This window comes from Phytophthora cinnamomi (assembly GCF_018691715.1).
Source record: "Phytophthora cinnamomi strain GKB4 chromosome Unknown Contig114, whole genome shotgun sequence".
In the NCBI taxonomy this organism is placed as follows: domain Eukaryota; phylum Oomycota; class Peronosporomycetes; order Peronosporales; family Peronosporaceae; genus Phytophthora; species Phytophthora cinnamomi.
Genome location: NW_027151047.1, coordinates 213,796 through 230,274, shown reverse-complemented (window position 1 = coordinate 230,274; position 16,479 = coordinate 213,796). Strand labels below are relative to the sequence as shown.

At 54.6% G+C, this 16,479-nt stretch overlaps 1 protein-coding gene across 1 annotated transcript in view; it reads left to right on the top strand.

Moving 5' to 3' along the window:
* The window catches only part of IUM83_11438 (Transmembrane protein), a gene marked incomplete at both ends in the record, with an annotated part of 50,481 nt that extends 35,852 nt beyond the window's left edge, over positions 1-14,629 (top strand). Inside the window, 2 exons of the mRNA XM_067935996.1 lie at positions 10,319-11,217; positions 14,482-14,629. Of these exons, the coding sequence (XP_067781761.1) occupies positions 10,319-11,217; positions 14,482-14,629 (1,047 nt within the window). The remainder of the gene's footprint in view (positions 1-10,318; positions 11,218-14,481) is intronic.
* Positions 14,630-16,479: the final 1,850 nt, after the last annotated feature.

Genomic DNA, 16,479 nt, shown 5'->3' with positions numbered 1-16,479 from the left:
AGCTCACGGCGAGTCGGGTGCGGTCGACTTAGAGGCTGCAGCGCCTGAAGTTGAGCGCTTGCGCGGCATCATTGCGACCTACTCCCACTCGTAGTCGACTAGTAAAACCTCTGTCACCCCATTTACTTGAGAAATTGTATACAAAGTACGACTGCGCTATTGAGGCAAAACACTGTACAGCTTTTAGTTTCAATTTGCAGCAGAGACGGCAATGTTGATGGTGATCGGCGATGCGCGTCATCCAGGCCAGATAGCGTGGTTGCTAACAGCCTGGTTGTAGCTGGCTTCGTCACGGTTACCAAGCCCCACCTTTGTGCAGGCTTATGCAGGCTTATGTAGTTACGGTGATTATGGGGTTGGAATTGAATACGCTATGCAGGTCGCAGCTCCACGTTGGAAGCTCTTCACACATCCACAAGCGTAATTTAAAGCCCACCAACCCAGCCCAGATCAACTTCAGGGCACTCGCACCGTTCGAAATGGTTGAAACATCCACGATATAATGAGTCGAATCAAGCACACTGTAGCTGCGGCCCAAATCTTCATCAGAAAAACTAAGCTCTGTAACAGTATAGCCGCAATGGCCGGTTACTGCACGTGCCTTGCGGCCAACAACAGTGCATAATCCGCAATGTCTCTGCTTCGCAGTAATCACCGTTTGCTGAAATCAATCCAGCAACGGTGATTCCGGATCGGATACCTGCCTCCCCTCAGCTCAAGCTTCCGCACCTGTGAACCAGCAGCCCTTGGTCGTGCCCCTGTTCACCCATCTCTTCGAGAAATACCCGAAGAAATCGCCACCGCCACCTCGGACGTCCTCGGATTCACCAGCCAAAGTGGGTTTCCACGCAAAGTGTACGCGGCTCCTAAGATTCGATTGAAGTTTTTCGCAAAGTCTCGCAGGAATCCTGTGCACGTAGCAGCTTACCACGGTAACATCAAAGCGCTGGAGCTGCTGGAGGAATACGGCTTTGATATGACGACTCTGGACAAGTATAACAGGGTGCACTTTTCGACCGGAAGTCTTTTCTGGTACTTCGCAAGGATCTTTGTCAAGCGACCGAGTAACAGCGTGGAAGACGCAGATGTCTCGATATTCGGTACAACATTAATCACCCCGCTACACTGTGCCGTTTCTACGGGTCAAATTGAAACTGTTCGTTGGCTACTTGAGCGAGGCACTCCACCCGGGACTCTAGCTTGCTCATCTTCTCGATCCAACCGCGTGCCTCCGCTTTTTCTAGCAGAGCACGCAGAAATTGCAAGAGAATTACTTGTCCACGGCGCTGACCCGCTCGTGATCCCCGATCCAGGATTCATGAACACGATGACACCTTTACAACTGGCTTATCTCCGTGGGAACTACGCTGTCGCACAAGAGCTCGAAGAATGGGGAGGAGACGTTGCCCTAACACCGTTCCATTTGGCAGCGGCTCGCAATGACGTCCCCGCGGTGCGTAAGTATCTATCACGCAAGACAGACGTGGATTGCTTGGGCGAAATGGGCTACATCGGACTCAATCGACGTACACCTTTGCATTGGGCTGCCATCAGTGGATCCAAGGAGGCTGTGGACGCGTTGCTGAAGGGAGGGGCCGACCCAAACTTCCAGGACGTCCGAGGTCGGTCGCCGCTGCACTGGGCGGCCAAGCTCAACAAGCTCGACGTGGTTCGAGCACTGCTCGCTGCCAACGCGGACCCCAACCTGGCGGATGGCGAGTTCATGACGCCGCTCATGTGTGCTGCGTCTGCGTTAGATGCCTCTCCCGAGCTCTTCAGTGAGCTCACGGCTGCTGGAGGCGACATCAGATACCAACTACCCACAACGGGCGACACGGCGCTGCACCTGGCTGTCCGACAAGAGAACGAAGCATCAGCTCTGGCTGCTCTGTCGTCCGGAGGTGACCTCATGCGCATGAACAATGAAGGTCTGCGTCCGCTGGACTGCACGGCGTCGACACGGTTGTTGTTCGAGCTCAAGCGCGCAGCCGGCCAGCGAGACATGATGATCAGCTACACGCACTCGCACCTCGAGTTCGCTCGCAAGCTGCGCCAGACACTCGAGGAGGCCAATGTGACGACGTGGCTCGACCTGATGGACCCGAGCGGTATCGGCGGAGGTGCTGTGTGGCGCGAGGAGATCGCTCGGGGTATCGCGAACGCGTCCGTGGTGCTGTGTATTCTGACGGAGGACTACGCGTCGTCGGAGTGGTGTCTGAAGGAACTGGCGCTGGCCAAGCAGGTGGGGACGCCCATCTTGGCTGTGCCGACGGAGGGGGCCATCGTGGACGAGAACTTGCAGGTGTATCTGTACACTCGGCAGATTATTCCGTTCGAGCCGGCGATCGTGGATATTCGCCACGATGAAGGTCGTGTTGAGTACGAGTACGATGAGAGCAGGTATCGGTCTCAGTTCTATCTGCTGCTGGACGGTGTCCGTGACGAGGTGGAGAAACACCGCTATTTTTCAAGGCAGAAGAACGTGGCCAGCAGTCATAATTCGAAACTAGTTGCGGAAGACGGAGCTGCAGAGCGGAGCAACCGAGGTACTATGCTGCAGACTTTCAGCGGGACACACATCTCGCAACGTACGGGTTCCTGGAGGCCTTCTACTTCATCTCAGTCAAACGACTGGCAGGAACGAGAATTTGTTTTCCTCTCACACGGAGACAAGCACGCCGCGTTCGTTCAGCAACTTTCGGTACAGCTAACAGAGGCAGGAATCGCGTGCTATAGCGACCAAAACATCAGCGGCCAGGATTTCTACACGCGAATCCAAGTGGCACAAGAGACGATTCTGCGCTGCTCGTGCTTCGTGGTGCTCGTGTCGCGACAGACCATGGGCAACGAGCTGGTGCGAGATCAGCTGGCGTTTGCAGAAGACAAGTGCCGACCTATCTTCCCTGTGGTGCTGAACGACCTGGAGCCTGGACTAGACAAGCGATACACTTTGGTGCGCAGCGAGCTGTTCCACTTCATGGCCAACGGAATGAGCTTCAAGGCTAGTTGCAATCAGTTGGTTCGAGCTCTCCGCCAGCACTGCAACGTGGCCCAACAAACTGAATCAACCGCAGGCAGCGAAACAGAAGACATCCACATTTTCGGCTCCATCGACGGAATCGAGGAGAACCAACTAGACTTTTCAAGTATTAGGATGTAAAGTCCTCTATTCAAAACTTATTAACCAAAATGCAAGTACCATAGTGTCCAGGAAGCCGTCTACTGTCTACCTCGCCTCCGCGCTCGTAATGACCAGGTCACCAACCAAACACTCCGGAGTTAGGAACGCCTGCTCCATCACATCCACCACGCCTTCCACGCTTTTCAGCACGTCAAACAATGACTTCATCAAGTTAACGCTCGTCTCCAGGCGCTCCACACGACCACTCTCTTCGTCCATCAGGAAGACCAGCTCGCAGTTGCAGTCCAAGCGCTGACCAAGCAGCTTCTCACGCACCGCTCGGTACTCATCATCGTCATGACTACTTGCAGGCTTCTCCAGATGCGGGAAGACAAAGCGAAGTGTGAACTCCGACACCGTCACACTCAGTCGAGCTGAGGCCATCAGCACGCCAGGAACCACGGATTCCACGCGCTTCAACTGAATATGCGGCTCGCCGAAGTACAGCGAGTATCGGCGAAGTTGATCCAGCAGCGCGTCCATGCCGCTCAAGTTGCCCATGGCCACGTCGTGTGTGAACGACTTCTGCAGCACACTCAGGCTCTGCCGCGTCTCGGCGTCCTTCATCATCTCGTCGACACTCGTCATGTGCCACGGCGACCGGAAGCTGCACTCGAGCAGGCGGAAGACTTCGCTCGCGATAGCCCACGGACTGCGGTTGGTCTTCTCGCTGAAGCGCAATCGCTGCCGCTTGAGCCGAAGACTCTGCAGCTCTTCTCGCAAGTGCTGCACCTTTTGCTGGAGCTGGTTTTGATGAACGCGTTGTCTGTTGCGGTAGCGCGCCTGGTTGGTGCGGCACTGTTCGCGTCGGATGACCTTCCTTATCTCGACGCGCGTGTTCTTGTCCTTGATGTGTTGGTAGCTTCGACGACTTGCTCCATACTCGGATTTTAGCTCCCATAGCGCCGCTTTGGTAGCCGCCAACACTGTGGAGTTTGAAGGTTGGTCGGGCGCGGACATGTACGAGTCTCCAACGAGCTCGGTGACTGGCCTACCTTCCCCATAAGAGAGGCCTTCGTCTTGTTTGGGTGGGTAGTTCGGCGATTTATCGCTACTGAAGTATCGACTTTCTACAGGACGGCGCGGGAGGACGTGGCCGATTACACCGTCGCTCAGTCGTGCGTGGGCGCGTTCGAAACGATCCCGCGGGGTACTGGGGAGGAATGCGAATTGACTTGCCATCGAGCTGGAAAATGTCGTTGTGTGATGGCCACAGCTACCAAGCGAGCACTTGGGCGTAACCCTGAGGCATTACGCGGCACTTACATGCACAGTACCATTTCTGGATCAAATTGCGGGAAAACCTCTATGATTTGGTGTTAATGACACCTAATAACCGCTATATACACGTATAGTGTGTATTCCTAACTACTTGGAACCTCTATTGTCACGGGTTCAGCCTTCGAAAAGCGATAAAAGGACAGCAAATCATTTTTCTCGTTTTGAATTTAGCGGTTGAGCTGGGAAAATCTCTCAATTTGGTGTAGCAGACAAGGCAATGTTGATGGTGACCGGCGATGCGCGTCATCCAGGCCAGATAGCGTGGTTGCTAACAGCCTGGTTGTAGCTGGCTTCGTCACGGTTACCAGGCCCCACCTTTGTGCAGGCTTATGCAGGCTTATGTAGTTACGGTGATTATGGGGTTGGAATTGAATACGCTATGCAGGTCGCAGCTCCACGTTGGAAGCTCTTCACACATCCACAAGCGTAATTTAAAGCCCACCAACCCAGCCCAGATCAACTTCAGGGCACTCGCACCGTTCGAAATGGTTGAAACATCCACGATATAATGAGTCGAATCAAGCACACTGTAGCTGCGGCCCAAATCTTCATCAGAAAAACTAAGCTCTGTAACAGTATAGCCGCAATGGCCGGTTACTGCACGTGCCTTGCGGCCAACAACAGTGCATAATCCGCAATGTCTCTGCTTCGCAGTAATCACCGTTTGCTGAAATCAATCCAGCAACGGTGATTCCGGATCGGATACCTGCCTCCCCTCAGCTCAAGCTTCCGCACCTGTGAACCAGCAGCCCTTGGTCGTGCCCCTGTTCACCCATCTCTTCGAGAAATACCCGAAGAAATCGCCACCGCCACCTCGGACGTCCTCGGATTCACCAGCCAAAGTGGGTTTCCACGCAAAGTGTACGCGGCTCCTAAGATTCGATTGAAGTTTTTCGCAAAGTCTCGCAGGAATCCTGTGCACGTAGCAGCTTACCACGGTAACATCAAAGCGCTGGAGCTGCTGGAGGAATTACGCGTCGTCGGAGTGGTGTCTGAAGGAACTGGCGCTGGCCAAGCAGGTGGGGACGCCCATCTTGGCTGTGCCGACGGAGGGGGCCATCGTGGACGAGAACTTGCAGGTGTATCTGTACACTCGGCAGATTATTCCGTTCGAGCCGGCGATCGTGGATATTCGCCACGATGAAGGTCGTGTTGAGTACGAGTACGATGAGAGCAGGTATCGGTCTCAGTTCTATCTGCTGCTGGACGGTGTCCGCGACGAGGTGGAGAAACACCGCTATTTTTCAAGGCAGAAGAACGTGGCCAGCAGTCATAATTCGAAACTAGTTGCGGAAGACGGAGCTGCAGAGCGGAGCAACCGAGGTACTATGCTGCAGACTTTCAGCGGGACACACATCTCGCAACGTACGGGTTCCTGGAGGCCTTCTACTTCATCTCAGTCAAACGACTGGCAGGAACGAGAATTTGTTTTCCTCTCACACGGAGACAAGCACGCCGCGTTCGTTCAGCAACTTTCGGTACAGCTAACAGAGGCAGGAATCGCGTGCTATAGCGACCAAAACATCAGCGGCCAGGATTTCTACACGCGAATCCAAGTGGCACAAGAGACGATTCTGCGCTGCTCGTGCTTCGTGGTGCTCGTGTCGCGACAGACCATGGGCAACGAGCTGGTGCGAGATCAGCTGGCGTTTGCAGAAGACAAGTGCCGACCTATCTTCCCTGTGGTGCTGAACGACCTGGAGCCTGGACTAGACAAGCGATACACTTTGGTGCGCAGCGAGCTGTTCCACTTCATGGCCAACGGAATGAGCTTCAAGGCTAGTTGCAATCAGTTGGTTCGAGCTCTCCGCCAGCACTGCAACGTGGCCCAACAAACTGAATCAACCGCAGGCAGCGAAACAGAAGACATCCACATTTTCGGCTCCATCGACGGAATCGAGGAGAACCAACTAGACTTTTCAAGTATTAGGATGTAAAGTCCTCTATTCAAAACTTATTAACCAAAATGCAAGTACCATAGTGTCCAGGAAGCCGTCTACTGTCTACCTCGCCTCCGCGCTCGTAATGACCAGGTCACCAACCAAACACTCCGGAGTTAGGAACGCCTGCTCCATCACATCCACCACGCCTTCCACGCTTTTCAGCACGTCAAACAATGACTTCATCAAGTTAACGCTCGTCTCCAGGCGCTCCACACGACCACTCTCTTCGTCCATCAGGAAGACCAGCTCGCAGTTGCAGTCCAAGCGCTGACCAAGCAGCTTCTCACGCACCGCTCGGTACTCATCATCGTCATGACTACTTGCAGGCTTCTCCAGATGCGGGAAGACAAAGCGAAGTGTGAACTCCGACACCGTCACACTCAGTCGAGCTGAGGCCATCAGCACGCCAGGAACCACGGATTCCACGCGCTTCAACTGAATATGCGGCTCGCCGAAGTACAGCGAGTATCGGCGAAGTTGATCCAGCAGCGCGTCCATGCCGCTCAAGTTGCCCATGGCCACGTCGTGCGTGAACGACTTCTGCAGCACTCTCAGGCTCTGCCGTGTCTCGGCGTCCTTCATCATCTCGTCGACACTCGTCATGTGCCACGGCGACCGGAAGCTGCACTCGAGCAGGCGGAAGACTTCGCTCGCGATAGCCCACGGACTGCGGTTGGTCTTCTCACTGAAGCGCAATCGCTGCCGCTTGAGCCGAAGACTCTGCAGCTCTTCTCGCAAGTGCTGCACCTTTTGCTGGAGCTGGTTTTGATGAACGCGTTGTCTGTTGCGGTAGCGCGCCTGGTTGGTGCGGCACTGTTCGCGTCGGATGGTCTTTTTCATCTCCATGCGTTGAGTCTTGTTCTTTATGTGACGAAGGTCGCGACGACTGGTTAGATACTCGACTCTAGGCTCTGGCCTTACTGCTTCAGTTGTTGACACTTCAGATGTCGTCGAGGGTTCACGAAATGAATTTTCGGTGTTTCCCGATCTGTTCGAGGGTTTTACGCCAGCGATTACCAACGTATCGTTTTGGGATGGCGTCTCGAGCGGCCTGCCTTCTCTGCAGTTGAAGTCTTCGTCAACTGTGAGTAGATTGGCAGGAGGACTGAAGTCGCAACTTTGTGTTGGTCTGCGTGGAAGAACGTGGCTGATCACATCATCGCTCAACTCCGCGTGGACGCGCTCAAAGTGGTCGATCGGGGTGTTGAGGAGGAGCCGGAATTGTCTTGCCATCGGACTTAGGATTTTCGTTGTGGCCTCAGCGTGAAAATTCTCTCTCTCCAAGCAAAGAGGGAGGTGCGGTAATCTCAAACGTGTTGATGCTACCTGAGATGAATGTTTGGTTGGTTCACCCTGTTGTGTGTTGCTTATGCAGCTCCGCGCCGCAGGCAGATACAGTCGCATCCCTCATCAAATTTTACCCATTAGTACCAACACAGCTTACCTTCACGGCATTGACACCTCCATTCAAGTGAACTTTGGACAAGTGAATTTAGTGGTCCTATCAAAGCCAAACATCATAAGGGACGCAGCGATGAGTCCACCTCGATATATATTACGTCGCGGAATGACCTGCAGTTGTAGCAAGTTACGACATTATTGATTGGGATGCAATATCGTAGGATTTCAACACTTTTGAATCAAAATGCGTGTACAATTGATGAAACTTACTTCACATCAGCACCCGCCCGTCCAACAACACACTCCGGGGTGAGCTGCGCCTGCCCAAGCACGTCCACCACGCCTTCCACCCTTTTCAGCACGTCAAACAACGACTTCATCAAGTTAACGCTCGTCTCCAGGCGCTCCACACGACCACTCTCTTCGTCCATCAGGAAGACCAGCTCGCAGTTGCAGTCCAAGCGCTGACCAAGCAGCTTCTCACGCACCGCTCGGTACTCATCATCGTCATGACTACTTACAGGCTTCTCCAGATGCGGGAAGACACAGCGAAGTGTGAACTCCGACACCGTCACACTCAGTCGAGCTGAGGCCATCAGCACGCCAGGAACCACGGATTCCACGCGCTTCAACTGAATATGCGGCTCGCCGAAGTACAGCGAGTATCGGCGAAGTTGATCCAGCAGCGCGTCCATGCCGCTCAAGTTGCCCATGGCCACGTCGTGTGTGAACGACTTCTGCAGCACACTCAGGCTCTGCCGCGTCTCGGCGTCCTTCATCATCTCGTCGACACTCGTCATGTGCCACGGCGACCGGAAGCTGCACTCGAGCAGGCGGAAGACTTCGCTCGCGATAGCCCACGGACTGCGGTTGGTCTTCTCGCTGAAGCGCAATCGCTGCCGCTTGAGCCGAAGACTCTGCAGCTCTTCTCGCAAGTGCTGCACCTTTTGCTGGAGCTGGTTTTGATGAACGCGTTGTCTGTTGCGGTAGCGCGCCTGGTTGGTGCGGCACTGTTCGCGTCGGATGACCTTCCTTATCTCGACGCGCGTGTTCTTGTCCTTGATGTGTTGGTAGCTTCGACGACTTGCTCCATACTCGGATTTTAGCTCCCATAGCGCCGCTTTGGTAGCCGCCAACACTGTGGAGTTTGAAGGTTGGTCGGGCGCGGACATGTACGAGTCTCCAACGAGCTCGGTGACCGGCCTACCTTCCCCATAAGAGAGGCCTTCGTCTTGTTTGGGTGGGTAGTTTGGGGATTCATCGCTACTGAAGTATCGACTTTCTACAGGACGGCGCGGGAGGACGTGGCCGATTACACCGTCGCTCAGTCGTGCGTGGGCGCGTTCGAAACGATCCCGCGGGGTACTGGGGAGGAATGCGAATTGACTTGCCATCGAGCTGGAAAATGTCGTTGTGTGATGGCCACAGCTACCAAGCGAGCACTTGGGCGTAACCCTGAGGCATTACGCGGCACTTACATGCACAGTACCATTTCTGGATCAAATTGCGGGAAAACCTCTATGATTTGGTGTTAATGACACCTAATAACCGCTATATACACGTATAGTGTGTATTCCTAACTACTTGGAACCTCTATTGTCACGGGTTCAGCCTTCGAAAAGCGATAAAAGGACAGCAAATCATTTTTCTCGTTTTGAATTTAGCGGTTGAGCTGGGAAAATCTCTCAATTTGGTGTAGCAGACAAGGCAATGTTGATGGTGACCGGCGATGCGCGTCATCCAGGCCAGATAGCGTGGTTGCTGACAACCTAGTTGGACGTACGTGTAGCTAGCTTCGTCACGATTACCAAGCCCACCACCATGTGGCAGGTTTATGGAGTTACGGTGATTGTGCGGTTGGAATTGAATATGCAGTCCACGTTGGAAGCTCTTCACACATCCACAGGCGTAGTTTACAGCCCACCAGCTCAGCTCAGATCAACTTCAGGGCGCTCGCACAATTCGAAATCGTTGAGGCAGCCACGTTATACTGTACCGAACCAAGGAGCCAAAGCACACATGTAGCTGCGGCCCCAATCGTCATCAGAAAAACTAAGGAGTGCAAAGCAGAGAGCGCTGCCACCGCGCAAGCTACCGTACTGTATGGCTGGTTACTGTACTGCGCGTGCCTTGTGGCCAACAAAGCCGAGCCAACACCAGTGCATAATCCTCAGTGTCTCCGCTTCACAGTAATCACCGTTGCTGAATTGTGCAAGCCGAACCGGATGCCTGCCTCCCTATGGTGGCCGTCGTCCTCAGCTCAAGCCTCCGCACCTGTGAACAGGCAGCCCCTGGCCGCGTCCTTGCTCACCCGTCTCTTCGAGAAATGCCCGATGACATCGCCACCGCCAACTCGGACGTCGTCGAGTTCACCAACCAAAGGAGACGGCCCCCCATCGGCCACGGGGCTCCCCGCGAAGACTTCGACTCCCAACGCACACTGCGGAGCCCGCTGCTGACTTCCGCCAGCCATGCAACCGCCAGATCTCCAGCTTCCAGTTCGGCCTCCCAGACCAACCTCAACTCGTCGGCTCGTTCCCCGCCGTCGACGTTTTGGGGGATTCGACATCGACACTACGCCAACATCCGCGAACTACGCGGCAAAATCTCTCGGGTGCCTCGATTCTGGCTCTGGCCCCGGTTCCTCAACAACTCCTTCTTCGCTCGACGCCTAATGTTTTCGGGCTTGCTGCTGAGCATCGCACTGGCCTGGGGGGTGACAGTGTACAACGTCAAGATCACACTGTGGCTCGCTGATTTTAAAGAGAGGAACCCGGACAACTACGGCCACTGCAGGATGGTGGTGGTCTTCTCGGGCCTGATTTATCACATGCTGCCAGTTGCTGTGCTACTGCTGCTGCCGGGGTCTGGGCTGCGGACGTTTGAGCCGTTCAAGCGCGATGAGCTCGAACTGCGGACAGGTGCAGACCTCGAGGAGGGAGAACGCAATCACTCCAGTGTGCCCAAGATCAGGCGCCGACTTGTTTTCCAGTTGTGTGAGATTTTGGCGGTGATGGCTCTCGTGTACGACGCAGCCTTGGTTGTATACTTCCTTCGCGTGCTGTTCACCGGCGCAATTTATGCGTGTGACAGCTACGAAATGCATCTATTCACGCTTGGAGGCGCCGTGTGCTACGTCGGATTGTTTGTGGTGCTCTACTATTTCGCTCGCTATCGTGAGCACATCAAAATGCAGCTAGGCGCTTTCACGGAGAGCGACCAAACCGGAGATGTTCGCAAACACAGAATCGACTTGAACGGAAATCCCAACTCAGACAAGATCATCACCGTCATTCGAACGCGCCTCTACTACGCTACTCGCCGGGGTGATCTACAAGAAATGCGAGAGATTCTCGACCACGCCAGAGACAGAGGACTGACGAACAGCGAGCATGGGTTTCCACGCAAAGTGTACGCGGCTCCTAAGATTCGATTGAAGTTTTTCGCAAAGTCTCGCAGGAATCCTGTGCACGTAGCAGCTTACCACGGTAACATCAAAGCGCTGGAGCTGCTGGAGGAATACGGCTTTGATATGACGACTCTGGACAAGTATAACAGGGTGCACTTTTCGACCGGAAGTCTTTTCTGGTACTTCGCAAGGATCTTTGTCAAGCGACCGAGTAACAGCGTGGAAGACGCAGATGTCTCGATATTCGGTACAACATTAATCACCCCGCTACACTGTGCCGTTTCTACGGGTCAAATTGAAACTGTTCGTTGGCTACTTGAGCGAGGCACTCCACCCGGGACTCTAGCTTGCTCATCTTCTCGATCCAACCGCGTGCCTCCGCTTTTTCTAGCAGAGCACGCAGAAATTGCAAGAGAATTACTTGTCCACGGCGCTGACCCGCTCGTGATCCCCGATCCAGGATTCATGAACACGATGACACCTTTACAACTGGCTTATCTCCGTGGGAACTACGCTGTCGCACAAGAGCTCGAAGAATGGGGAGGAGACGTTGCCCTAACACCGTTCCATTTGGCAGCGGCTCGCAATGACGTCCCCGCGGTGCGTAAGTATCTATCACGCAAGACAGACGTGGATTGCTTGGGCGAAATGGGCTACATCGGACTCAATCGACGTACACCTTTGCATTGGGCTGCCATCAGTGGATCCAAGGAGGCTGTGGACGCGTTGCTGAAGGGAGGGGCCGACCCAAACTTCCAGGACGTCCGAGGTCGGTCGCCGCTGCACTGGGCGGCCAAGCTCAACAAGCTCGACGTGGTTCGAGCACTGCTCGCTGCCAACGCGGACCCCAACCTGGCGGATGGCGAGTTCATGACGCCGCTCATGTGTGCTGCGTCTGCGTTAGATGCCTCTCCCGAGCTCTTCAGTGAGCTCACGGCTGCTGGAGGCGACATCAGATACCAACTACCCACTACGGGCGACACGGCGCTGCACCTGGCTGTCCGACAAGAGAACGAAACATCAGCTCTGGCTGCTCTGTCGTCCGGAGGTGACCTCATGCGCATGAACAATGAAGGTCTGCGTCCGCTGGACTGCACGGCGTCGACACGGTTGTTGTTCGAGCTCAAGCGCGCAGCCGGCCAGCGAGACGTGATGATCAGCTACACGCACTCGCACCTCGAGTTCGCTCGCAAGCTGCGCCAGACACTCGAGGAGGCCAATGTGACGACGTGGCTCGACCTGATGGACCCGAGCGGTATCGGCGGAGGTGCTGTGTGGCGTGAGGAGATCGCTCGAGGCATCACGAACGCGTCCGTGGTGCTATGTATTCTGACGGAGGACTACGCGTCGTCGGAGTGGTGTCTGAAGGAACTGGCGCTGGCCAAGCAGGTGGGAACACCCATCTTGGCTGTGTCGACGGAGGGGGCCATCGTGGACGAGAACTTGCAGGTGTATCTGTACACTCGGCAGATTATTCCGTTCGAGCCGGCGATCGTGGATATTCGCAACGATGAAGGTCGTGTTGAGTTCGAGTACGATGAGAGCAGGTATCGGTCTCAGTTCTATCTGCTGCTGGACGGTGTCCGTGACGAGGTGGAGAAACATCGCTATTTTTCAAGGCAGAAGAACGTTGCTAGCACTCGCGACCTCAACAATGACAACGCCGACGGGGGAACTGGATCGAGTAGTCGAGGGACGATGCTCCAAACCTTGGGTGTTGCTCGGCTTTCTCAAGTTCCGGAGGGTCAATGGGACCCAACCACAAGTAGTTCTCCTGTCAGTCCATATAACCTTCAAGAGCGCCGATTTGTATTCCTCTCACACGGAGACAAACACCCGGCCTTTGTGGAACAGCTTGCGTCTCAACTTGCAGACGCAGGTGTTGCCTGCTACAGTGATCGAAGTGTCAGTGGTCAGGATTTCTACAATCGCATCCAAGTAGCTCAAGAGTCGATTCTGCGCTGCTCGTGCTTCGTGGTGCTCGTGTCGAGACAGACCATAGGCAACGAGCTGGTGCGCGATCAGCTGGCGTTTGCAGAAGACAAGTGCCGACCTATCTTCCCTGTGGTGCTGAACGACCTGGAACCAGGACTGGACAAGCGCTACTCACTCGTGCGAAGCGAGCTATTCCACTTCATGGCCAATGGAATGAGTTTCAAGGCGAGTTTTAACCGATTGGTCGGAGCGTTGCGTGAGCAAAGCGATCCCGACCTGCAGGACGAGAGCTATGGGTCAATCACTGGAAGCGAAGCCGACCAAATCCGCAACTTGGACTCCCTCGAGGGCCTTGATGACAATAAACTAGATCTTTCTAGTACACGCATACGAATGTAGCTGCAGACAAATAAGTAAACTCCCCATATCAGATCACCATCTTGTCAAATTCGTTGCTTCTTTGAAAGAATACGATAGTGTACTGAGTAGTAGTAGGAACTGGAGTATTCAAGCATCAATGGTGCATTCGGAAGTGATCCTTGCGTGCTCAAGTGCAAGTGATACGTCCTCTAGATTCCCAAATACTCGGAAGAGCGCCGTCGCTAAGTCGATCCAGGTCTCTAAACGAACGACGCGGCAGGTCAAGTCGTCGAAGAGAAAGTTCATCGCGCAGCTAAGCTGGAGACGCTGGCCCAGAAGACGATCGCGCAGCAACTTTCCCTGCTCCTTCGTGTCGCTGATAGCATCATTCATGAGGTGCGGGAAGATGTGTTTCAGTGTGAGCTCTGTCACGGTCACACTCAGCTTCGCGTGGGCGGTCATCGCTCCAGCAGACACGGACTCGATGCGCTTCAATTGCAGCTGAGGGTCGCCGAAGCACTGCGAGTGCAGTCGCAGCTGCTCCATCAGCGCGTCCACGCCGCGCAGATCACCCATGGCAACATCGTGCGCGAACGCCCTCTCCAACACAGCCAGGATCAATCTAGTCTGCGGGTGATTCATCATTTCTTTTGGGCTCGTCATTTGCCACGGCGATCGGAAGCAGTTCTCGAGCAGATGGAAGACCTCGGCCACGATGCTCCATGGGCTCTGGCTGCTCCTCTCGCGCGACGACAGGTCTCGATATCTGCGTTTCAAGTTGTTGACTTCGTGGTGCAGTTGCTCTACATTCTTCTCCAGCTGCACCTGCGCTTCCCGTTGCTTGTTGCGGTAGCGCGCCTGGTTCACGCGGCACTGCTGTCGACGGATCGCAGAGTTGTAGTATTTGGGTGCCCCCTCCTTGCCGACCGCGTTATTAACCACGTTGTTGTTTTCATATCTCGCTGTATTAGGGGGGAGGGCAGTTTTCATGGGTGCATCAGTCATGCGCGCCGCATGGATCATCGGGAACGAGGTTTTGCGAAAACTAGCTTCGCGTTCCCCGAGGTGGAGACGGGGGAGCACGTTTTCGCTGAAGCTGACGGTTGGGGTTCCGAGTAGACCTGCCATGGCGAGTGCGGATTCAGTAGTGGGTGGGGCTCCTTTCCTGGCCTCGTGGAGTCGATGGAGAGGCAGCCTGCAGTACGGGACGATTACGAGACGATGCCCTTCCATCGCAAACCACAATCAAGTGGGGCGAACACATGGCGCTGAGGCAGATCACATCAGGAATTAGTTGCGCAGGCTCTCTCTGCCTGAACGTGACTAAACACGGCCACGCAGACAAAGTAGACGAGGGGATAGCGCCTGCGCAGTAGGGTATATATCTCGTCGGGCTGTGGCCCACCTCGTCAGCCTTGGAATACGCTGCAGCGTGCTGTACCGCACTTCGCCCAACCTCATCTCCCCGTTTTCTTCTAGTGAGCCACAAAACAGCTTGTCAGGCGAGTCGATTACGACCGCTTGGTCGTGTGCGCTCATCTGTTCCACGTCACTGATGCGTCCACGTACCGTAAACTGTTGACGGTTGGTCAAGGAAGGAGCAAAAGGTACGAAAGCGCGTAGACTCGAGGACAAATCGTCGTTTTACATGTACATCCTTCGGTAGGCCTTCGCGTTGTGCAGCCAAACAGCTCTCAAACGAAATCTATTGCCGTTGCTACGGGCATTGGGGGCCATTCACCGAAGCAGCCACCGTAATTCCTGGACCGTGCAGGGCAATAGCGACGTCCTCTGGATTGCCTAGCACTCGTAGCAGAGGGTCGACAAAATCGACGGTGTTTTCCAACCGCACAATGCGGCCAGTCTCCTCGTCCAATAGCAACTTCATCAAGCAGCTGAGATGCAGCCTCTGACCAAGAAGCTGGACACCAACTGCTGAAAAAGTATCGTGGCTACCTCGGTCTGTAGGCTGTGACAGGTTCGGGAACGCGTTACGCAGTGTGAGCTCTGTCACGGTCACGCTGAGCGTCGCGGCGGCAGTGATGACGTCAGAAGCCGTCGATTCGATTCGCTCCAGTTGGAGCTTCGGGTCCCCAAAGTGCGATGACCAGTGCCAAACCTGGAGCACCAGATCCTCCAATCGAGGAAAGTCTCCCACGGCCTCACCCGACGAGACATAGTCTTGTCGGAACGTTGCGTAGTTCTCCATATCTGCCCCGTGAACCATTCGCCATGGGGAGAAAAAGTTTTCATCAAGTAGGCGGGACACCTCAGCCACGACAGACCAAGGACTGCACTTGGGCCTACCACCCGCTTGGGAGCACTCGATCCCTTGCTTCAAGCGATCGATTTCTTCTTGTAGTTGCTGCACGCACTGCTCGAGTTGTAGTTGGCGAGTGCGCTGTCTATTGCGGTATCGAGCTTGGTTGGTTCTGCATTGCTCACGGCGTCGGATCTCTTTCAGCTCTGACGTCGCCTTCTTGTCGGCCTGCCGCAGCTTCGTTCGACTTGCGTGCTTTCTCTGATAGACGTCTATCTTTCCACTTAGGCTACAAAGACTCGGTTTCATAGTTGCTTTGTCGAGCACGATGAAGTCTATTGGTGAGAGGATGGAGCTGGCCATGTTGGCATCCGGCGAACCTTCCGAGTTTGAGTTGAGGAAAGTATCGTTCGACAATCTGCTGATCGTCACGCTTTCGATACGATGCCGGGCTTCCGGAGCACGTGGAAGAACACTCATAACGAGATCATCACCCAACCTTTCTCCGCCATATCGGTGGAATCGAATTGCGTGGTTTCTGTAGAGATTTTCCATCGAGCAAAGAGCACTTTTTGCCTTGATGCTGGAGCCTGTTACGTGTCGATGGCGACTCGAGTTGTGAGTTTGAGTTGTGAGAGAAAGAGAGTGAGGGATCGAGCCAGTGAATCCTCATGAGGCATAATCGCTGTAAGCGTAAACTACGACTGAG